This window comes from Molothrus aeneus, chromosome 1 (genome assembly GCF_037042795.1).
Source record: "Molothrus aeneus isolate 106 chromosome 1, BPBGC_Maene_1.0, whole genome shotgun sequence".
Taxonomy (NCBI): Eukaryota; Metazoa; Chordata; class Aves; order Passeriformes; family Icteridae; genus Molothrus; species Molothrus aeneus.
Window position 1 is genome coordinate 106322560 of NC_089646.1, and position 25320 is coordinate 106347879.

General features: G+C 39.9%; 1 protein-coding gene across 1 annotated transcript in view; it reads left to right on the forward strand.

Annotated features, from left to right (window-relative positions):
• The first annotated feature begins 8475 nt into the window (after positions 1-8475).
• TTC39C (tetratricopeptide repeat domain 39C) overlaps positions 8476-25320 on the forward strand; it is a 37047-nt gene continuing 20202 nt past the window's right edge. The window contains exons 1-4 of the mRNA XM_066546459.1: positions 8476-8652; positions 19323-19371; positions 20915-21043; positions 22014-22128. Of these exons, the coding sequence (XP_066402556.1) occupies positions 8519-8652; positions 19323-19371; positions 20915-21043; positions 22014-22128 (427 nt within the window). The 5' untranslated portion in view covers positions 8476-8518. The remainder of the gene's footprint in view (positions 8653-19322; positions 19372-20914; positions 21044-22013; positions 22129-25320) is intronic.

Genomic DNA, 25320 nt, shown 5'->3' on the forward strand with positions numbered 1-25320 from the left:
TGTCCAGATAATGCTGTAACCTGAATGTATCTAAATAAACATACTGCCTGAGTACACCCTTAAAAGAAGATGAGTCCTTCACTTCAGGTTTATACAAATAGACACTATGGCTTTTCTTGCAAATTAAATTCTCTAAATTAAATGGTACAGCTAGTTATTTTCTTGAGTGAGCAGCAAAAGCTGTCAGACCAAAACACATTTCGCAGATGAAAAGCTAGTATCCAGAAATAAAAACTTTGATATCTGAGGTAGCATCTGTCTCTCAATATGGTTTCTAGGTTTTTTTCTGACTTTTGATATATGCTGCAGATCATACTGTTTCTTTTAAAAGCCAATTGCCACCTCTATGTGTGCAAGCCTCAGAGAAGAGTTTTGTAAAGAACAGAGCAGTGTGCTCCAGAAGACATGATTAAACTCCCAAAACATAAGGAAGTGAAATAATTTGGGACAAAGGCATCAGTAGCTAAGTAGGTGTAAATGCAAGGGAAGGGGCTCACCATCTTTATAGGTATGTACACTGCTGACAGAGCTGCTCCAATGAACATGTCCTGCTTGGTCTATTCCAGTGACAGATAGTCAAAATGCTTTGGTGTGAGGCCGTTGTAGGTCACCAAACATCTTGATGTAGCATAGCCACTAATGTTGATGCATGAAATTATTGGGTATTACAATCCCATCAACAGATATGAGAACCAATGCATGGACAATTTAAGCAGCTTGCTGAAAGGCACTGGTGAAGCAAATTCCTTCGTATGTGACTGACATATGGCTGTCAGGAGACAGTGGTTTCTTAGACCATGAAGTAGTACTCCCATCTAAAAATGTACAGAAGATGTGAAAACAGGCCAAAAGGGACATCTGCACAAGAATTCGTTGTTTGCAGTTTTTACTAATGCCAGGAGTGGGAGATTCACAACTCTGCCACGGCTGCTTCATAACCTCCTGCTGAGTTCTCGTCTGCCTTCATGGGTTGTACCAACCATCAGCCCACCAGGCCTTTGTTTCTCATGCCCTCCTTTCTGTTTACCTCAACTACTGGGCATTGCAGTTGTGATGATCTTTCAAAGCAAGGAGAGTAAAGCTAGGTCTTAGTCTCCTCTAAATGATTACCTGGACAATCTGGCTACATAAACTTGTGTTTCACGTTAGGAAGAAACCTGTCACCAGAGGGGTCTGCTGACATTTTTGTCACTAGAATTTTAAACAAGAGATTCCCCACTCTAGGAACAAAAAGAGGGGAAAGAAATGTAGATTTCAAAACTGAAACACAAAAGTGATGCCTAACATCCAAAATAAAGCCTCTGCAGCTCAATTCTGCAGAATGGCCTTTCCATTTCTGTGGCAAAGGACTACAGAAAGAAGAAAGTGAAAATTGTTGAAATGCTAACTATAGAACACATATAAAGCCAAATGTCCCAAATGGAAGTAGAAAAGTACAAAATGTTGCTGACAAGTGTTCTTTAAATAGTCTCACTTCAAATCACATTAGGCATCAAGCTGCTTGACACCTGTGAGAAAATATTTACTGCTAAAATTGTGAAAGAAAAATATGCCTTAGAAACATGTTATCTTTATTATGTTCCAAACAATTCAAAATATGTTTTACAAGAGGTTTTGATTACTGTAAGTGACAAGGACTGGGGAGAGCAGTAACACAAAGGGTGTTTATTGAGGCTGATATCTTTGCCACAGGTTATCCATGGCCTTGCTGATTACTTGCTTCTCACCACAAGCTTGAAAGTACAAAGGAACTTCCTCACTATCTGGATAAATGATTTGTTGACAATATAGCTAGATATATGTGCATGTATATAGAGGAACAAATAGAAAAAAATCCTTCACAAATGCAATTGGTCTGTAAAGTGGCTTCATGCAGAAATAAACAATGCAGGAAAACTGCAGGGCCCCTCCAAAGTAGATCAGCAAAAATGATTAGAGGTTTTAAATGTATGACCTGCTTGTGAAAGGTCAAAGCTGCTATTTGTTGTAAAAATTGAAAGACTAACTGGGCCTCAATCAAGAGCCCATAATGTAGAAACAAGGGACAAATAATGTTTATATGCACCAGTTTGGGCAAGACATCCTATCTCACCTTCCATACACAAAACCATTAAGCTCACCTGTTTTAATTTGCCACTAACCCCTTGCTTCTATAAGAAAGGTTCATATAATTGTTTTCTTTGTACATTGGAGCAAGAACATGAGGGAAATAATCTACAGGCTCTCCGTACTCAAAGTATTTCAACGACATTCAGAAAAAGATTTTTCTTTACCATTTAAATGAATTTGTTCTGACTCTCCGGAAAGGACTGGGCTAGAACTGGTGGATTTCTGGTGATCCCTTTGGCCTTTGAATTTCCTGCTGTGTGGCAATACAGAGCAGGTATTTTTATAACCAAATGTAGATCTGAACTCTGTAGGAAGTCATTCCTCTGAAAGTAAAACATTTTGAATTGGCTCTTAAAAATTCAAGTGGCATGATTATTTTGAGTGGAAGTCTTTCCAATTAATTTTTATAAAACAGGACAGCATGTGTCTGCTGCCTGAACAGAGCAGCTGTTAGTATTTAATACTTGTGTATTCCTTTGTTTTCTCCGGAACTGTGTGCATATGTTTGGCCATTAGCACATTCTGGGATAAAAAATTCCAACACTAAAAAGCTCTGTTATTTAGCATTCTTTATATAGCAAAAATTATACACCTTTATATGCTTCAGTAAAAATAACTCTGTGTGACTGAACATCAGTTTATCCCAACATATGACTGATTATACATTGGGTCCAGAGCACCAATGTGTGGATAAAAATAAACATTATCCAATACAACAAATATGAAAAAAAAAATTGCCCTTACTTGCCCTGTCTCATCTTTCATTCTCCTTTTTGAACTTCCAAGAACTTTACCTGCTCTGACCCAGCCATCTCTGTCATTGCTCCGTGCAGAAGTGACACAGCACAGTCTGTGTTACAGACTAAATGAGAGCAGTCACAAATCATTGCTCAAGAGACCAGGACTAAAGGATCAGTCACCTTCTATCTGATAGCTCACCCTACACAAAAGGCTTCTTGAAAAAAAAAAAAAAGGCAGAGACAACAGAAAGCTTGTGAGAGGAAGGAGTAGTTGATTCTGAAGTAAGGTCCACTGCAAAAAAATATTGGTTATTCTTATTATTACAGTAATTAGTTATTGCAGAGTTACAGTTATTACAGTAACTCTCTTTAATTAAAAAAAAAGGGTCAAAGGACTAATTTTCAGTATTCCTGGAGTACTTTGGATGAAGAGACTCATTGAGCCTGTTCTGTTTCAGCAGGGTATGTATGCATATTCCTTGTCTATTGACAGAACAGACAAATCGTTTCATGTGTGTGTCCTCAGGCAGGGTTTAGCCCTCAGAAGGACAGTGCATGTTAATCAGGAAATGTCAAGAGCCAGCTCTGAAGATTAGCTTGGCTTTGTAGTATTGCTTAGTTGCTGTGCTGTATGGAAAATGCATGATGATAACCGATGCAGAGCTCACCACTCATAAATATTTAAGTGACCAGACACAATAGACAGGCATCTTTATTGTTCAAGATCAGAGGTACAGTGTGAGGCACAAAGCACAAGAGTAAGTGACTTTAGCCACTTTAAAAGTACATTTCCTTAGAAATGTACTTGTGAACTTATTTTTTTTTTCTTCCTATATTCAGAAAGGGAAGATCCTCCCATTTATACATTCACTAGCCATTACTGGCAGTCACTGACACAGATAAGCCCCCTCTGATGGTTTGGAGAAGATGACTGTACTCTGGATTGCAACACCCCTTCATAGCCAACAATGGGACTGCATCTGATATTGCACTAGAACAGCAAATCCTCAAAAAGGAGCTCAAAATTACAGAAGCAGATTCTCCAGGTTTGTGTCTGAGATTCAAAAAGTGTGGGAGATGTCTTTATGACTTTAGTAATTATTTCCAGCATGTTACATTCATACACAGTCACATTTTCTGAAAAAAAAAAAAAAGTTAATTCCATCCTGAAGGATTTTTCTTTTCTCTACTGAAATGAGCAGTGATTCAAACTTAAATGCTGACTGTCAAGTATTCTAAATCAACTGCTGAAATTTCATCACCATCTTAAAAACTGCAAATTGTACAGGCTTATTGAGGTATTCCAGGACAGAGGTAGAGTTTTGGAACAATATAGGTAAAGGGAAACCCAGCAAAATCAGATTTAGGGCACTCTGAGACAGAAACAAGGGGTTAGGTTGCTGCATCCAGACACAGTGGAGAAGAGCCCTGAAATACGTGGGACCTAAATTACAGACTATGAAAATTATATTAAAGAAAATATGTATATAGGCCTGCCCTTGGTTTTAACTCTTTTCTCTTTGGGCTTTGGATAAATCAATATGTGTTTCTGTAATAATTTTTTTCCTGCTACTTTAACTTCTGCTATCCTCTGTTGTTTATGAGTACGGCTAAATTCCAGTTAGACTGTGGAGGAAAAACATCAATAGTTTTTACTCAGGGACCAGTGTGTGATGACTAACCAGACTTCTCCCTGTCAGAAGCTCAAAGACAGGGCAGAAACTTGGAAAGCTTGTCAAAGGGAAGAGCAGTTGAGTATTCAAAGGTACAGGCTATCCTGAACTACAACAGCAGTGTTGTGCAAAGGGGTTGTAACACCACCACAGTTATGTAGGGGTTATGAATATTGTAACCACTTCCATTATCTAGCAGCTTCTGGGAAGCTAGAGTAAAGGTCTTGGAAATTTCAGGCCAGTTAATTTATTGAAAGTACAATTCTTGCTCACCAGTAACTTCACTGTCCTTGAATAATTACAAATCAGTTGCCTCAACCTTTTTTCATGAGAGGTAACCGGCCACAGCAGCACAGTTATTCAGCACTGCCCTGCAGGGAGCTCTGAGGTGAGGGGAAAGCTAGCCACCGACTGACCCCTCTGCTGAAATTGTTGATGATGACTGCCCTATTTTGCTGATGATAGCATGCTACCAGGAATTTAAAAAACAAACAAACACAAAAAACCTCAAGAAAGATGCTTAGAGCATTGTTAGACTGCAAAGTCAATGTAAGCTTTGATTGGCACATACAAATCATCCATGTAGTCCTGTTCACTGTGGTTTTCTTGCTCCCTTGGCCATTTTTAGCAGGATGAATCAGTCATATCGCATCCTCCATGTGAATCAAACTAATTGTAACCCATCACAAGACCTCATCTGCTGTTACATAGCAGGGAGACCTACAGCTCTGCTGACTTCCAATCCAATTCCACAGGAAAACAAAGTTACAGTGCAGATCACAACAACATGGGCACTATAAAACTGCTGCTGCTCAGCTGATGAAGTCAAATTGCACGTGTCAACTTCTTCATTAAGGAAAGTGTGTTCCACATGTTACTTGTCTACTTGAACAGCTAAAGGGCAGTTTCATTCTGACGTTTGTTTTTTTTTTCCTGTACACTTATAACTGTGTTTCTGTTGATTCAGCTATTCACATCTTGAGTTTGAAAATTAATAGCTAGCCACTGGGTGGTTATAAAAGCATTTGTTAGGGAAGAGAAATTATCAGTGCCAGCCCTCAGCAAGGTGTGGAGCAACTGGGTACTAGAAAGAAGATCTCAGAAGAATTCTAGCTTCTTGTGCATGGGACCCAAACCTGCAGGAAGCACACAGCCCTGCCATGCTATTACTCAAACAGAGGGGCAAGGAAATAAGAGTGTAGCATTGGAGAAATGGAGTAGGTGTTGCAAAAAGGACTTGGCTCTTTGCTGCTCCTCAGAAATAGTATGTGGAGGTAGGAGTTAGCCTATGACAAGTTTTCAGGGAATCCACAAGAAGATTCATTGCCTCTTGATTGATTACATCTGACAAAGGGGAAGGATATAATAAACTGCTCCACCATGAACCCCTGCGCATGAATCCTGCTTGGCAGATAATATTGCAGGAGTAATTGTTTTCATTTGGAATGCAGTGTCTTGAAACACTGCAACCTGTGAGAATAAGGAATAAGGGCAATGCAAGTGCAACCTGAAATTTCCTTTTATTGAGGCTGCTTGCATTTCTGGAGTCCAAATTTCACAAATAACCTGCAAACACACTGGAGAGCACGCTGTTCCCTAGTCATGCTGTGCTGACTTTTTAGCCCTTTAGGATTTCTAGGCTGTGCAGATCATGCTGTTTTGGAGCTGTGCACTGTAACTAAAGATGTGTCCTCTTTAAACACCCCCTGAATGTCCAGCCCTGCTGGACAGAGAGGAGTGTTTAACAGAGAGGCTGACAATCAGCCAAAGGATGCGATTCACACCTGACAGATTGCAGAAGCCTCCTGGCATTAGGCAATCCACACCTTCCAAGAACTGTTATTTCAAGAAGTTATTGGTACAAAGTATTTCCCGAGGGGGTGGTAGCAATTCCGACAAGGCATGTACGGAAATATGGCAACTTGATTCACAGGAAGACAGACGTTTTTCTTGACAGGGAAAAGGGGTTGCTAAAAGTAGTGTTTGGTACCATTCTTTTGTATGCTACCAAGGGGAGGTGGGCGAAGGCTGAGTCCTAAATTTTTCTCAAGAGCAGCTGTAGCACTCTTCTAGCCGTCAGGAAGCAAGACCAGGTTGTTGGTATTAGCCTTCTATGCACCTAAATTTAAGCACAGCAAAGAAAGCCTCTTCTTGAAAAGAAGGATGGAAACAACATGGGTGTATTTTCAGTGTCCAGGTACCTGGCCATTCTGGGTTGGAATGGATATATTTACACAAGTGTACTTTCTCACCCATCCTGTGCTTGGAAATGCCTGCCAGACTAGCTTGTATCTGAACCAAACTCACAAATGCTGATTTTTGCTGTCAGCATGACACGTAAGTTCACATTGCTAATCATGAAGGTATGTGTCAAGAGACAGGAAGCAAATTCCTAGAAACCTTTGTTTCCCAGACTTGCACTGGGGAGGTCACAAAGTCACCATTGTATGAAAGAGAAACGTTTACTCTCTGTTCTAGTGACTGCAGTCACTGAATAAAACCACTAATAAAATAAAAGAAAAAAGAAAAATCAATTCTCTGGAAATGGAAAGCCACGTTATTTGTCAGAGGAGGACTTTGGACTTCTTCACACTCTAGGGCTGGCTGCAGCCCCAGCTGCTACAACCCATCCATTAAAAACCACAGTGGATTTTGCAAGAAGCCACAGGACTGTGGAGGGCAGGAGGATGGGTAGCAGCCATCTTGGCCTGTGTGGCGCCTGATAGCAAAGCAAGGTGAGGTGTGAGGATGGGGAGGGAAGGGTGGCACAGGGAGGCAGGGGCAGCAGTGCCCTGGCAGCCAGGAGGGCCAGCCACGTCCTGGGGGCATCGGGCACAGCATTGCCAGCCAGGCAAGGGAGGGGATTGTCCTGCTCTGCTCTGCATTGGGGCAGCCTCACCTTGAGTGTTGGGGGCCGTTTTGGGTGCCACAATGTAAGAAAGACATTAAGCTATTAGAGAGTGTTGGAAGGAGGGCAATGAAGATGGTGAAGGGTCTGAAGGAGAAACCATATGAAGAGCAGCTGAAATCACTTCGCTTGTTTAGCCTGGAGGAGACTCAGGGGTGGCCTCATTGCAGTCTTGTACATCCTCGTGAAGGGAAGCAGAGGGGCAGATAATGAATGATCTCTTTCTCTGTGGTGACCAGTGACAGGACTCGAGGGAATGAACCTGTATCAGGGGAGGTTTAGGTTGGATATTATAATGAAAAATTCTTCACTGAAAGAGTGATTGGGCACTGGAACCCTCTGCCCAGGGAGGTGAGGGAGTCACCGCCGTCCTTGGATTTGTTTAAAAAAAGACTGGACACAGCGCTATAGTTTAATTTATGAGGTGTTGGATCATAGGTTGGACTTGATGATCTCAAAGGTCTTTTCCAGCCTAGTTCATTCTGTGATTTTGTGAAAAGGTTCTTCACCCAGAATGTGTGTTTGAGTACTGGAACAGGCTCTCCAAGGAAGCGGTCACAGCACCAAGCCTGCCACAGTTCAAGAAGCCTTTGGACAATGCCCTCAAGCGCATAGTGAGATTTCTGGGATGGCTATGCAGGGATAGGAGATGAACTCGAAGACCCCCGTGGATCCCTCCCAAACCAAGACAGCCTGTGATTCCGCGGAATGCGGCTGAACGCTCCGCGGGCAGGGCCGTCAGCCCAGCCCCGCCACAGGAGGAGCCCCACGGCGGCCGCTGCGCCCCCGGCCCCTCACGCGGCGCCGGTCCCGCGCCTGCGCGGCCTCGTGGCGGCGCCTGCGCGCTGGGGCGCGGGGCAGACGCCGCCGCTTTCGGCGCGGTTGCGGATGCGGAGCGGCTGCGGCAGCGGCACCCTGAGTTCGCGCCTCCGCGAGCACCGGGCGCTCCCGGCTCGTCCCGCAGGCACGCCTTGGCGGCACCGGGCTGCTCGGGAAGGGGTGGGCGGGTAGGCACTTGGGTACGTAGGTAGGTACGTAGGTAGTAAGGTAGGGGAGAGTCGGCTGGGTCCCGCTGCCTCCTCATCGTCATGGCCGGCTCGGAGCAGCGGGAGGACGGGGAAGCGCCGTTGCCCATCGAGGATTCGGAGCTGGCGCTGGCCGGCATTAACATGCTGCTGAACAACGGCTTCCGCGAGTCCGACCAGCTCTTCAAGAAATACAGGTCAGTCCCGGCCGCCCCTCCGCCGCCCGCTCGCCGGGCCCCTTGCCGCGGCGCGGCCCCTCCGCCCCCGCGGGCGGGCGGTGAGCGGGCGGCGGGGCCGGGGGGCGCGCAGGGGGCCCTGGAGCGGGCAGCCTCGCCCTGCCCGGCCCCTCAGAGCGGGAAGGGTCGGTGCTGCTGGTCACTGCCTCGGTCAGCGCTCTCATGGGGAAGGGACACGCGTGTTTCACAGAATCACAGAGTGGGTCAGGTTGGAAGGGGCCGCAGTGGGTCCAACCACCCAGCTCAAACAGGGTCATCTTAGAGCACATGTCACAAGATTGTCCTCAGATCGTTCTTGAATATCTCCAATGAGAGAGACTCGACAAGCTCTCAGAGCAGTCTGTTCCCATGCAGGGTCACCCACCCACACAGTAAAAAAGCTCCGCTTCATGTTCAGGTGGAACTTCCTGTGCATCAGTTTCTGCCCATTGCCTCATGTCCTACTGCTTAGAACCACCGAGGAGAGCCTGGCTCTATCCTCTTAACACCTTCCCTTTGGATGGGTCAATTTTATACACATTGACGAGGTCCTCTCCAAGTCATCTCTTCTCAAGGCTGAAGAGGCACAACTCCCTCAGGCTGTCCTCCTAAGGGAGGTGTTCCAGTCCCCCAGTCATCCTCGTTGCCCTCTGCTGGACCCGCTTTAGGAGCTCCATAGCTCCGTTGTACTCAGAGAGCTGGAACAGGGCACTTGAGATGTGCCTTGACTTTACCAGGGCTGAGTAGAGGGGTAGGATCACATCCCTCAATCTCTGGCACTGCTCTCCCTAATGCATCCCAGAGTTCTGTTGGCCTTCTTGGCCAAAGGGGCTCGGGGATGATGTGGGGGGTGTATGGTCGTTGGAGGGGTGGAGAAGGGCTGAGCAGGGGAACCTCGGTAGTGCTGTCTGCATTTGGTTGTCGTGTATGTGTAAACACTCACGTGTGGCTGGAGATGTGTCCTGGGGGGTTTTTGCTCCGATGCTCGTGTGTGGTCTGACGTGGTCTTCAGCACACAAAATAGATAGCAACAAAAGGTCTGTGAGTGCTGCTGTGATTCTCTTCGGGCTGTAAGATTATGTTCATAATCCCCACATACATCATGTCTACGTTTCTGCATTAAGTAGGCATCTGGCAGGAGCGGCATTAGTGCAGCTGTGTAAGTCAGGCTTAAAGAAAAGGTTGCCCCTACCTGTCCTTGCTCCTTTTCTTAGGACTAATGTCTTCCACTCGAGCTTGAGCTGCTGTAATTGTGCATACGTTCTAAATAATTAATATGCACTATGCTGTTGTCTGTATGATTAAAAAAGACTTTGGTTGACTTAAAATAGAACTTCATAGTGATGATGTACTTATGTATTTAAATCTTGTTTACAGAAAGGATGGTTGGAAGTGGAGTGCAGGGATTGAGACACAGTAAGAACATTTTGCTTAAAAACAGCAACAACGGAATAACACTTTGTGTACCTGCAACAGGTTAATATTAAATGTGTCATTTTTGTCTCCAGTATATACTACTATGTTACACAAAATGCTGTTGTGTAGGACTAACTGGAATATTGCAGGTGACAAGCAAGGTCCAATTCTGCATTCCTCACATGCGTAGGCATGAAGTCCACCTCTTGAGCCCGCACTGCCAAGAACACCACTAAACCCTGTCTGTAATTGCCATGTCTATGTCATGCGAAGTTGCACCCTATGAGTTACTTCTTGAGTATTTTTCTTTTGAAGCCCTCAGTTGTTCTGTGTATCTAAGGAACCTGTTGGTTTTGGTTGCCTGCTTTTGTGTTGTGTAATTTTTTTAAGGTGCCAGTTAAGGAACACTCAGTGTGGTTTCCTCTCCTACTTTCGCTTCTGCTCTGCCATTGCTTTCTCTCAGTAGTCTGAATCTGGAAGTAGTCTGGGGATTCTAGGTATGTGATGCTTCTTACACTTTAAAGGAGTTCTAGGGAGTAAGATTCCTGTTCTCAAAATGCAGTTTAATCCTCCCTTGACAGGGTGAATAATGATTTCTTCTGCAAACTTCTCTTGGTTATCTAGAAGGTTTTATTACTAAAGATATCTTAAATGCAGAAACCTGCCAATCTTTTTTGCCAGCTGCAGGCTTTTCTTTGTTTGATTTTATCAAGAAATGCCTTTTGAGTTCAGTGTACTTTCTGATTGTGGCTTTTAAACACTCCCTGCAAGGAGTAGATATGAATCCCTTCGTAAGATTAATAGTTCATGGTTCATAAATTGATAATTGCTCTCTTGGGCTGAAGATTTTTAGAGTAATTTAAAAACTTTGTCCTTCATCCCAAAATTTGTAGCAGCTTTCCTCTTGCTGTGAACTAATAAACCCTTACTGAATTGCAGATTAACTGTATGAAAATTTGGATTTCATACAGGGGAGAAGATGCAGCAAGTTAAGCTCAACTTCCTATAAACCTGAATTCTGGAGACATTTGCAGTGAGGACCACTTGTTTTTCCCAAGAGTTTTTGGTTCTGTGCTTGTCTTGAATGTGTTCTTTTTGCAAGGACTTAATCAGTGCTATATATGTTTGCTTGCACGCATTCTTAATGAATATGTTTTTGGAATTAGGTGTCTGCTTGGAATGATGCAATAGAACCCATTCTGATGGGGCTGGTAAGCCAAACGAGGAGCGTTTGGAAGCTCTCCATAATGTAATATCAGTGTTTGTAATTAGTGGTACTAGATGTCAAACATGTCTGATGGCATGCAGCTTTTTAAACTAGATATGGGTGTGTGTTGTCTGTATTTCAGGTGACCTTTCTTGTAGAAAGTGTTAATTCTAAACTACTGCCTATGCAGGTAGTTTAGCTCCTTTCAGAAGTTACTAATGAATTGTAGAAGTGAAGAATGGAGGTACTCAGCAAAACTTCCATTTCAGTAGCCACATCACTTAAGCTACCTAAAACCGTTTCTTAGAAACTGCTGGTTTTGATTCTGCTTTTTTTTACTTAAATTTTAAATTAATTTGCCACCTGAAAGGTCTTGTGAAGAATTCAAATTAATGCCTTTGTCTTTATGGGACAATAGGCAACCTTGTCTCTAAAACAGGCAGTATGTATTTTTCTTTGCTCTTCTGCATTTTTGCATCTTCCAGAAAGTATTGAGTATTGAACCGGAGTGTCCTTTTTCCTCTTGTAGCTTTGAGGATTTCTAAGCATATAAGAAAGAAACTGTCAAAAGAAAGCCGTCTGCTGAGCCTAAAGTCAGTTACATTTGAAAGCTGATCATAACGCAGTCCTTGAGTAAACCGGGCTTGGAATTGCAGCTGTGTTTCATATGCATATCCACACCAGTAAAGTCTTGCCTATTAAAAGTGGTGGTACTTTGAAGTTATGTGCTGCAGAATCATGATTTCTGTGTTGGACTTGGGAGAGTGGTGTTTTGTCTTCCAGTGGTTACAGCTCATGTACACATCTATAGAGGATCTGAAGAAGACGAATATTCAGTTGTGTGCCAGATACAACATGTAGTTGGAGCTGCATTGACTATCACACTAAAGCACTTAATGATTTGTCAGGTGTTGTTTGGGAGTATTGTTGTTTTAAATTATACTTGAGGGAAGATAGTAGGGTTTGAAAAATCATCTACATGTAGCATGTATATCTGCATATGCTTTTTCACGAGTTTATTTTTTTTCTAAGTCCAGATCCTTTACCTGCTGGTGGTGATGACGTTCTGATCATGAATCAAATACCAGTGGATGTGGTATTTTTGTAGATCTTTACTAGACAGCACCACTGTCCTTAGTGCTTGTAGCCATACTAGGTTCCTTCAGTGCTAACTCATATTTGAAACTGTCAGATATCCATCTTTGTATTCAGCTTGAACAGTGCTGACTCTGGCCTAGTTCTCATCAGTTTAAACTTTTGAGTGTCTATGGAAACTGTAAGAGGTATGGAGGTTAACCAAGGACATAGACAATGAAGATGGAGCCCTCAAGCATCAGGATAGTACTGGTTTGCTGAACCACCCTGATGCTAGAAGGAATGCTGAGCTGGAATATTCTTTTTCCCCTTGTAGCTTTGTGGATTTCTAGACATATAAGAAGGAAAGAAACTGTCAAAAGAACTTATTTTTTTGCTGATTCTTCACTTCTTAAGAGCATTTGCAATTCAAAAATTATTAAAAAACTTCCTCCAGCTAAGAGAAGACTGTGTTAAATAAAGCCAGGAGTTTTTTCACTGAATGTTGACTCACAATGTAAATTGTCAAATCATAGAGTATCCTGAGTTAGAAGGGACTCATCAGGATCAATGAGTTGAACTCCAGGCCCTGCAGAGGACGACTCCAAGAATTACCCTATGTGCCTGTGATCATTGTCCAAAAAGAATTTTTGAACTCTGTCAGGCTTGGTGCTGTGACCCTTTCCCTGAGGAGCCTGTTTCAGTGCTCGAGCACCCTCTGGGTGAAAAACCTTTTCCTATACCTAACCTAAACCTCCCCTGATGCAGCTTTGTGCCATTCCCTTGAGGCCTGTTGCTGGTCTTGAGGGAGAAGAGATCAGTGTCTGCCCCTCCTCTTCCCCTCAAGTTGTAGGCTGCAGTGAGGTCTTCTCTCTGTCTACTCCAGTCTGCAGAAGCCAAGTGACCTCAGCCACTCTGATAGGACTTCCCCTCAATGCCCTTCACCGCCACCTTTGTGGCCCCCCTTTGGATGCTCTCTGATGGCCTTGTGCCTTACTTACACTGTGGCACCTAAAACTGCACAGAACCTGAGCTGAGGCTGCCCCAGGGCAGAGCAGGCAATTACTTTCTTTGACTGGATGACAACTCTGTGCCTGATACACCCCAGGACACATGGTTGGCCCTCCTGGCTGCCAGGGCATAAATCATAAGATCAGGGCTATTATCTCACGAGAAATCCAACAATCTTCTGTCTCCTACCCAAGAGAAATTTGACTCTGTGTGAATGATTTTAACATCTGAGAAGGCTGGAAAAATTTCCTAATGGAAAGATAAATGGTACAAAATGACAAGTAAAATGTATACAGTAAGGTCATATCCACAGCAAAAATTGAAGATTATATAGAGAAATGTGATTATAAGACAAAATGTGTAAAGGTTTAAAGAATGGGGCTAGTATAGAAAGACATCATGTTCAGCCTGCCAGGGTAAAGCAGAATGTGGAGAACTGGAAGCTGGTGCAAATGGGGAAAAGCTTACTATGGCTGCTTAAAAAACCTGAAATTAATTTAAAGGTAATGTGCTACATCATGTATATTTACAGACACACAAACTTAGTCATGGACCAGAAGTCCATTATGAATAGGCATTTGAACCTCATATTACCAACTTAAAATGTTCTGTGGCCCAAAATACTTTTGACCCAAATGCAAGTTGAGGCAAGGTGACATTAAACCAACATTGATCAGTAGGTGGATTATGACCCATGTATGGGCTGTCTAACCACTGCTGAAATTCTTGCTTATATACCTCAGCAAAGGAACCCTAAGAGCAAAACTGAAGTGATTTAGTAGATGCTGCAGCAGCTTCTCTAAAGATAAGGGCAGCAGAGCAGGAGCTGACGTCACTTGGTTGGGCAAAGGATGATAGCATCTGGATTGGCAGTGTGAGAATAAATCGTGAGTGCCCTGCTAGCAACCCTGTGTGCTTTTGTTTGTTGCAGCCATGGGCAGAGGAGCAGCTGCTAGATGGATGTATAGAAAAGGGAGTTATTTGTAAGGGAAGTGATTTTTAATAGCAGTATTCTAAATGTGTACCCCAGTGAGACAAGATTTCATTGCTCAGTGCCAGGCAGAGTAATAGTAATAACGATGCACATCAAACCAGCATCAGTTTTCTGGCTATTTGGATAGATTAGAAATATTTTAAGTATTCTGCAGTTTAAATATTCAAGGAGCTGGGTATGAAGAAATGATCACTTTGTGGACTTCTTGACAGAGACAGGTGGTGTTGCCAGAGAAAATGGTAGAATATGAAGCAGTATCTGGTTGCTAGAAGTCCAAGGGAAGATGACAGAAAACTAAACTAAAATCTGGGTTTATAACTCAGAGGTTAGAAGTCAGGTTTGGAGATGGCAGAAGAGGTGTGATAGTAAGCAGATCTTCCTAAATTAATTCTGTGAAAAATGCAAATGCTTTAAAGACTTTTTACTCATGTTAGTGCACCCACTCATTGATCTGCTGCTTCTGGGAAAATATTTCAGGCTGTTGTGATAGGATAGATACGTTTTTGTTTTAATCTACTTCAGGATTTTCAAGGTATTAAAGAAGTTACATGATGTCAGTTAAGCTGCTGTAGTTGGTCATGGAAAGTGATTTTGGTCAGGTTGGAAAAAAAAGGTTTTGCTTAAGTCCCCAATTCTGACAGATTTAGAGAGTGCAAGTGGAGAGTTAGTACAAATCTGCTGATATAACTAGCTTGTCTGTCACCTTTGTAACTGGTTTTCAAATTAAACATACAATTGAAAATTCTTCTCCTAATCTTCAGTGTTTTGATGTTGTGTATCTAAAGTTCACAACCTGAAGTTAGAGCAAAACAATCTCCCATTAATTTGCAGGAGGACAAAACAAATCGGATAAAAACTGGATAGAGCAGGGCCACAGAATTATTTTTATATTCCTGAATTTATCTTCTGGTTGTATATTCCTAGTAAAAATAGAAATGTATGCTGAGGGTTCATTTAACAAAAGAAATTTGGGATGATTATGAAATGTAAACTAAACCTAGATCTGATATTTGCAGTTCTCAATGTGATATAATACTGTAATGCTTCCATAACACTTTTATTACCATGGTATTTCATTTACCAGTATTGGATGAGAGGTGTACATACATGTCTCTATCATGTTTGTAGTCTCACAAACAATTTCTAGAACACATTTTAAAATAATCTGTGATGGAATAATGACCAAAGGATTTGTATGTTGTTGCAGTAAATTCCTTACCTTTCTATTTACATATTTTATGCCTTGTTTTAAAATATTCAGTCCCTGCTTCTATATTTATCTGTGAACTTAGATGAATTATGCCATTTCGCTTTATTCTTTTACTTTGTGGACAGAATTAATTAGTTTTGTTTCAACCTGAGCATCACTCTCAGCATGATGGCTGGAATTCTTGATGGACTGTGGTTAAAGTAGCTATGACTAGAAAAACAGTGAGGAAGTGTTGGCAAATTAATTACATTGCTCTAAATTTAAACCTGTAGTAGTTTTAGAAGCTGATGTGAAGAAGTGAAATACTGTCTTGGAAATAGCTGTAGGGAAAAAAAAAGAAAATATTGAGAAGTAATTGATTTTTTTGTTTGTTTGTTTTTATGTGCTTCAGTTCAGATGTATTTTTTAATCATGAAACTGGGCTGTATTATGTCAGCTTTATTAAACCAAAGCTTAAAACCCCTGAATGTTATCATCATGTGTGCAAATGGGGCATAGTGGACACCTTTCTTCTGAAAGTGAGTTAATACCTTAAATATATGCTATGAAATGAGGCAAATCAGTCAGGGTTTTTTGGGAGAAGCCATGTCTTGTGTAACGCTAGTTTATATGTCTGGAAGAAAGTTCTACTTCAGTGCTCTTAAGTTTTTGATTTAAGTTTAGTTACACATGCCAACTTTATTGGACTTTTCACTGTGGTATCTTGCAGTAATGGTGTTAATAACATATTTTCTTATAAAAAAGATATTTTCTGAGTCCTAGTTTCCCAGGTGAAGTGCAAACTGTGTTTTACAAAATATGTCTGGAGACTGATTTTTTTTTCCTTTCATCTTTGAGCTAATTAAAAGTCTTGAGATTTTTCTTTACTTAAAGGAGGCTTTTGCTTTCAAAGTCATGAGGACAACTTGGGTAGTGCAGTGTCCCAGTGTTAATTTGTATTCGGTTCCATAGCTCCTGTGAGCATTGATGCAGCCCTTGGTTTGCTGTTAATATCTTCTCAAGTGCTACCTCATTTTTTTGTTTCTTAACATCTTTAGAGTTGTCTGTCAAATAGGATGAAGCTTCATGTCTGAAGCTGAAGGTCACTTACAAGGAGCTTGAGCTTTCTGTGGGATTGTGTTTTTCCCAGAAACCTACTGTCATCATTAGTCACACCTCAGTTTTTACTGGGACAGTACTGTGCCATTTGAAACTTTTCCTAGCTGTCAACGAAAAGATGACCTTAACCTGTTGAAGAGTTTATCAGTCAACATAATACTTACAAAGACTGAGCACATAACATGGTTATTATTTAAAATTGTATTTTAAGCACTGAAATTACCTTACTAAATGATCTCCCATAAAGCTGCAGTTATAATTTCTACCCAGTGACTATGTAGGAATGTGCTAGTAGTGTTCCTGATTTTCCTTAGTGATGACACAAACTCTGTGTGGGGGACTCCTACAGTAAAGCTTTGATATTTTGATTGCCAAACTTAATGGTCTCAACAGAACCATCTCCAGACACAGGATAATATTATGCATCATGTTTCCTTGCTTCAGGGTCCTTTTGTGCTGCAGCCCATATGTGCTGTAATGGCAATGCTTTTTATAGATTGAGTAAGTGAAAGTTAAAAAGAACTGATCTGTGACATTTACCTCATGTATTATAGCTACTGATAATTTCAGAATGGAATAATAAAGTGGCTCTTGATTTTTTTGTTGTTTCATCTTTGATCATGGGGGTTGAATTGGGAACAGAAGTAGCAGTGAGTGTCAAGAGTGCAAGTGTGGAAGCAGTTTTGAAAGGTCAGATGAAAAAGGTAAGTATGTACTTGGGGAAGAAACTCAGCTGTACTCAGACAAATATACATTGGAATACTTGGGCAAATTTTCATTGCTTCAGTATATTTTGCACTCTTTAAAGAACAGCTGGCTCTCAACTATAGTTAACTGTCTCAGTTTTTAACATTGATGTTTTTTAACCCCCCAGAACTGCTTGTGTTCTGTGTAAGTGGGTCTGAGGAAACACAAAAACGAAACGTTTGCTTTATTTCTGAGCTTCTTTGAAATGTGATGTAAAAGCAGCTTTGTACTTACAGACATAAAAACGATCTGTGTGGTGTTGTGCTGATCTCTTCTGCAGTTTTAGATCAGTTGGGTGTTGATAATGCAGGTGTGACCTTGGAATGTGTGGTGAAGGTTGTGCTGGGAGTATGGTGGTAAGACTGGCTGCTGGACGGTCCCACATACCTCATGGGTTGAGAAGGGGATTATGAGGGAGCCATGTGCCCTCTGGAGCAGGGGTTCATGCTGGAAGTGCCAGCTGCAGCAAGTGCAGTTTGTGTGGCTGATTGCTGCTGCCCTGTGGAACACAGCTGCTGGGAGAACACAGTCCAGGTACTGAGAAGCAGAGACATTTGCTGGCAGCTGTTCTTTGTTGCCTGCTATCAAAGGGGGAAGTACTCAACCTATTTTTACTTTGGAAAAAAGAATGGGAAAATGTGACAAGTTGTATTGGTCTTACATTTAGGTGTATATACAGAATTGAGCAGTGTGTATAAAAAGGGAAGGTTTTTCCTGTTACAACATGCTTTGCTTGTCTTCCCTGTTTTTCTTTCTCATTATTCTTGTTCATGGTCTTGCTTTTAGATATTTATGCTAAATCAAAAGTGAGAAAAGGTGTGTGTGGAGGAAACATTGCTTCTTTTAAAAAAACAAAACACCAAACAGCCAAACTACTCTTGTATTGTATAATACAGGTTCGCTACTGGAAATTTGTGTTTTAGCAATGCAATTCTTTCTCTGTGTTTTTCAAATATCTCTCCTATTTTAAAACTCTGCTTTAATATAATGCTTGTAGAATAAAGTTGAACACAAATTGGGTGCTTTACTGTAGCAGTATATGTTTCTTTAGCCCAAATTATACTTCTTAGATCCTGGAAGTCTGTTTTTATATAACCTGGCAGCCCACCACTGAACAATGTGAATCACTGAATCACTGGTGTACCACTGAGGTCCTGATGTTTTATTTTTTTTTTTTTAAGTGCCTTCTGTGTGGCATTACTGTAGCCTCATGAAATGTGTCTGATGTATCACCATGGTTTTGGTTGCCTGAATTTTTTGATCTAGCTGTGATTTCACCCTTGGGAAAAGCCCTGTGAACAGTATAGGTTGAAACATCTTACAGCTGATTCACACAGGGTAGAAAGATATGGATTCTGAGCTTGAAACAAAACAGCTACAAAACTATAAGCCTTTTAAGAACCTTGTATTACAACAACTTCATTATGTAGTAGACACATTTTTTTAGTGGATAGGTTGACTTAAATTCATAGAAACAGTTGGAAATGGGACTCTCTTAATAGAACCAGTTACCATTGGTTTTCTAGGACAAAATCGTAGTGGTGAATTACAAGAAGAGAGTAGAATTGGCAGATTTTTAATGTTTTGTAGCTTTTTCTTTTGACCTGAACTGAATGTATTTTGATGGCAGTGGTTTCTCTTAAAATATGTAATTAAAATATGCTGCATTGTAATACCGAAAAGTTATTTTTGTAAGATATATTCAGTATAGTAAGATATATGAAGCTTTTGGTTTTCTGTTTCCATTATGTTTTGCAGATATCTTTGTTACTTGATACAAAATACCCATCAAGACTTACTTACAAACGTGCAAGCTAAACCTAAGGAATTCAATATGGGTCTTTATTACAGGAAATATGTACAAATATAGTAACTATTTTTTGTTTTGTTTACAGAAACCATAGCCCATTAATGAGTTTTGGAGCCAGTTTTGTCAGTTTTTTGGTGAGTAGATGAGAGCAGAGAATATACATCTCATGGCTGTATGTGCATACATGTGTTCCTAATACTCTAATTTTTTTTCTTTTTCTGAGACTATTTTTTTCCAAATTTATAGGTTAAACATAGCTGGAGAATGAGGCATTATGCTATGTAAAGCATGTTTACCCGTGTGGTTTAAATAGAAAGTAAAGGTTCTGCTATTCAGCTTAAATGTATTAAATATTTATGTGTTCCATTAACAGAGCCATAATAAAAAGTTCTCTTAAGTGAGCAGTGGAGTTATTTATTTATTTGATTAAAATAAAACTCATGAATGCCTGTTTTTCTGGTAACTTTTGCTATTGAAGATTTCTCCATCTGTACTTCTGGGTGAAAGTTGTTAATTCAATCCATTCACGTTGCTTCCATTTTGGATAGATGAGAACTGAGAAGATAGATTTACTAAAAAGTGAACAAATTAGGTTTGTTAAATGTTCATAGTGAACATTTGTTTGTTAAATGTTCATAGTGAACAAATTAGGTTTGTTAAATGCTTTTTTTTATATTACTTACAAGGAATTATAATGCCATGTATAAAAACTGAGCAGGTGTATTAGAAAGTGTTTGGATCTTGTTTTTTAGACTGTCTTTATTCTGACTTTGCTGCTTCATCTTAGATCTCACCAGAAATTATCTATGGTAATACTATTTTGAAAAATTTACAGAATTTACTATAATATGCCAGAAATACATGATGTGTGAATGAAATAAATATTAATTCTCTCTAGTATGCAATATGGAAAAATACACTGGTTAGGAAACCTCCTGGGGCATATGCTTCCTTTTAAGTTGGTGTGGAGGAGAGGGGAAAGAGAGAATCTCTCAGGCTTGCTTATCTGAATTGATGTGCTGAACCAGTGCAGCATCAGAGGATCTTGAAAGTATCTTGCTTAGCTGCTGTTCTAAATATAGCAATAGCACTTGGTGTGCCTGTGTCATTCAGAGCTTTTGTTTAATAAGCTCCAAGAAAAGACGTTACTTGTCCTGAAATTTTTTTCAGCTGTTTCAGCAGTAGTTGCAGTCAGATGTGGTTTCTTTTTCTTCTTGCCTGTGGAGGGACTGTGGCTATTATTTTGAAGAATTTAATAGCTGCTTGTTGTTACTGACTTTGAAGGCCTGTTTTTTATGTGAATGAATAAAAACAGATACTTGCAGAGATGCAAACCATGCCTTACATAACAAAAATTAAAAATGAATGTATAGGAGTTTTTCTTCTCCTTAAAGTAATCTGATGGTGCATTCAGTTTGACTGTATATAAAGGTCTAAGATGAAGGTTTTCCCTTAGTTTGTTCTGAGTTCATTGTCTTGAAATCTTGGTAAAGATCTAAACTTTCTAGTGTGATGTTTATGTGCTAAGAAGTGTTTGCACTGATGTATGTATATTACGACTTCAGGTTAAAAAGTTTTATTGTCCGGTTTTTATGAAAATTTTTACTATCCTACAGCTTTTGTAGAAATAAAAGTATTTGTGGTTTTTATCATTCAAATGTGCTTGTTTTTTAATAGAATGCCATGATGACATTTGAAGAGGAGAAAATGCAACTGGCATGTGATGACTTAAAGGCTACAGAGAAACTTTGTGAAAGTGAAGAAGCTGGAGTTATAGAAACAATCAAGAATAAAATTAAAAAGAATGTAAGAACATAATTTGTGTATTAAATAATTTTTTCTGGAAACTTCCTTTCTGTCCTATTTGTATATTGAAAAGATGATTTTAGTTATGTGAAGAGCCATTGAGATTATTAATAAATTTGGAAATTCAGTCAAATATTTTACTTGTATTTCCTATTTGTTCTAAAATACTTAGTCTCAGGTGAGTGAAGTGTCTTCTAAAGTGTTAGGTTTTGCTGATGCTAGTAATTGTTTCCTGCACATGCAAATTTGTAACCTACTAAAATTATTTCAGGAAGCTGGTAGTCTGTCTAATTCAGGCTAACTTTAATTCATCCATGCTCTCGTAATGTTCAAAAGTTGTGATGTTGAGGCTGCAGATTGCTGTGAGCCAGGCATATTCCTAGGGAATTTTCCTTCCTTTTTTAGATTTTTCATTCTAAATAATAAAGAAAGAATAAAGCATGGAGATTCAGAACAAGTTAAAGTAGTTGTATAGAAGCATCCAGTGAGCAGGCTGCCAAGTGTGACACAGCAGAAAAAAAAGCCATTTCTCTTCAGTGTTTAGTTTGCTAGGTGAAAAGTGTTTAACCTGTCATACTTAACTCTCTCCTCTTAAGAGGCGCTGTATTTACCCTGCCACTTGTCATACACCCTTTTCTGTGCTCTTCCTGTCTAATATCTCTTAATTGCATGTCTTATGCATTTAGTAATAATTAAATAAAATTTAAATCTGTTATGCCAATTTGTAGAACCTTGGAGAAAATAAGTGGTAGTGTATGTGTAAAATTTCTCTGTTAAGTAGGATTTTGCTTGATAATCTGTCTGAGAAGTTTTAGTGTAGTTTTGAACTTCAAAATGCTGAGTTATTTTAGTAGCAATACTACCACTTGCAGTTAATTTTGGATTTTTTAAATTTCTCAGATTTAAACAAGTATTGTGTATTATCTTCATTAATATTTTACTGTGCTTTGTGTTTGTATGTTCCAAACAGGTTGATGGACGAAAATCTACTCTATCCATGATAGATCGTCTTCAAAGACAAATAATTGTAGCAGACTGTCAAGTCTACTTGGCTGTGCTCTCGTTTGTAAAACAAGAGTTATCAGGTGTGCTGTGGCTTTCATATTTAGATATATTTTAGCATGTCTTTTTTATAAAACTTGATGATAAAATAACCATATGGCTTTCAGTAAAAATAATTGTTTTATAAGCACAGTTCCATTTGAAACATTCCAAGACTGGTACACTTACAGAGGTATTCCACCTTTGTGTAGGTAGTGGTGAAAAATGAGATGGATTGCTGCAAATTAGGGCTTTTTTTCTTTTTTCATACCAATAAATATATTCAATTGGTTCTCCTTAGACAAGTTTGCTTGTTATCATAGAGGTGTTGGAGAAGTTGGGATGGAGATGGGTACATCTGTGTGCTTTGTGGCCTGCAAGATAAAAGGGGCTATTAAATCCAGGCCACTGGGAAAATCCTGATGTTCCATATGTATTCTGTTCATGACAATTCAGGGAGGTGACAAAGTGCCAATGAAAGCAATTTTAAATGAATGTGCTGAACATGGAACTGCTGAATCAGTTCTTACTCTCTGGTCACCAGAGTGCATCCTTGCATGCCATAGAGGGTAGTCGTGTCGTGTTGGATACAAACCCTTCCTTTCAACTGCAGAACTGTTTCTGATGTTTTCTTACATTCCTGCATCTCTTGCACAATCTTAAAACATGCTTCTATCTGTAAGTTTATAGAAACTTTGGTCAAGGTCATATAGTAAGTGGAAGCATATCTCAGGTTTCTACCAAATCAATGAAGACCAAGAGATGGCAGACAGACCAAACTCTGCTGATCACCTGCGAGGAAATGGCGAAATAACATTCAGATTATTTAAAATAGCACTTTAAATTTTCAGTCAAGGATATAATGCATTCTGTGATGTGCAGACTTGTTTTATTCGAAGCTATGGCATCAAGAATATGTTTGGTTCTTGTCAGCAGAAATTCAGGAGATATTTCTGTCTACTTTACGTGTTGTGCTGCAGAAGAGTTTTCTTGCTATTTTTGATGCAGTTCTGGGTTTTTGTTTGTGGTGGTTATTTTTTCCCTAGCTCTTGAAACTTTTTTTCCATTGTTTCAGTATGTATTCTGCAGCTGCATAACTGGGTTGGATGCTGTAACTGAAGGTGGTGTCTGTTCCCTTTCTCTCTTGTCTGCAGCTCAGAGAACTGAAGTGGGTAGTAGAGAATTGCAGAACATGCTGTATATTTGGGTTATTCTACTGAGCAAAAAATACACCTGTAGTCTTTAGCTAAAATTCCAAGCAGCTAAATGCTACCTCAGTGACTGCTGATTACTGACATTGCTGAGCTATTTTATCCATTATTTTGTGTTTTAAAGTATATTATCTTTCTGTTTATGTATATACATTTTTTGTTTTTATCATATTTCTGCACAGAAATAGCAACCAGATTATTGAAATGAATGTAATTTCATGGAAAAACCCCAGGAGATAAATATTTCTGGTCAGTGGATGAGAGAAAAATTCCTTCTGTTTTTCTTCCTGGAACAGTTTGACAAGTAGCATATGATGCCACGCAAGTTGGTTTCTCACATGCTTCACACATTTTATATTTTCTTTTCCACCCTCGTGGATGTATTAGAAATAGTTTCATCATAAAGTTGTTGGCAGACCAAATGACATTAGCTTCTCCTGGCAATACTGAACTACCTTCTCTTAGTATTTACCATGGCTGTCATGGGTCTGACTACTTTCAGGTTGGGAAATCAACTCAGTGATTTGGCTGGATTTAACTTTTATATCTAAAAAGTCAGAAATTCCTTGTTTTAATTTGTTAGATTATTTTATATTGGTATATCAATATAATATAAATTATGGTTATGCTGTGTTAGGGAACTGTTAATGACAGCACACCAATGGAAGCAAAGTGTAAAACTGTACTTTTTTTTCCACCATACCACATCTTTTCCATTTCATGCTTGCATTGGAATACAGTGATTAGCTCTGGGCAGAATCATTATATGTAGGATAGGTAAAATGTGGGTTTTTCTTATTACCTGTGTGCTACTCTGCTGTGCATAGTTGTGTGAGCATTCATCTTGTGGTGAACCACATAACTTTTAAGGCACTCTGTGCAGCCAAAAAGTGACCTAATTGCTTAAAATTGGAGTCATGTTTGTCTTGTAATGCAACTGAATCAAGATTGGGGGGTTCATTTTTTATTCTAATGCTTTAATACTCATCTCAAGAGAGAGGATTCATTGTTTTTTTAAATACTTCCAAGTTCATGTTGACAGAACCCTTCTGTCATAACTGAGAATTCAAATTTTACAGTCTTTTTCAGTACAGTTTTTTAAGACTATCAAACTAACTTCATGCCCTCTTTGTATAGCAAGAATCCAAAAAGAGGCAGTCTAGTCTGTGATGTTACTTTCTCTAGAAATGTTGGGCTTTTTTTGTGATTTGGGAGGGGTTTTGTCAAAGGCATCAAAGGCTTTTATAGGGTTGTTTGGTATTAATAGCATCTTGCTTTACTTTGACACACCCCACCTGTTATGGTCTAATTCTGGCATTAGTTATAACACTGATCTTTGCAAATCTGGCTATATTTGTTTAGAACACTGCTGCTTAAAACATGTTTTTGTTATATTTTTAGTTAGTCTTTGTCACTGCAGTTCCTCACTCTCAGGGCCCTGTCACAGCCAAAATGCTGGTGTCTGTTTTTACAGCTGATGTGTGCAAGGATATTCCCCATTCGTTTCATGTTTAACAATTAGCATTATTAGAGGGTGTGCTTATAACAAAGATGATTGCTGTGTAAAGCAATCTTCCTCTTTTGATGTCAGGCCTTTCTTTACCCTGCTGTAAAGATCACAGGCTGAGAATGCTGTCATTCTCAAACAAGAATGCTCAAGACCAGATTTCTAGGGAAATTCAGATATCCACATTGCTTTTGAAATTGAGGAAGTTAGGCAACTGAACTATACTTTAAAACCATGTAATTTTTGTGTGGGTTTTCTTTTCGTTAATTGTAGGGCACTGTGTTCATGCAAAGGGCACGGAAGGGACGATATTGAAAATCTTACTGTCTAACCCAAAGGAAAAGGCTTTTCTTTGTATTTTCCCATCAACTGTGTTTTAACACAATTTGGGCTTAAGAGAGGTGGTGTAATCTCTTCTGAGTTGTGCTTCTCTCTGTTTGCTAGGCAGCTGTTTCATCTGCACCCTGCAGTGGAGCAAAATCCAGCATGAAGTTCTTTGATTGCTTTCTTTCTCTCTG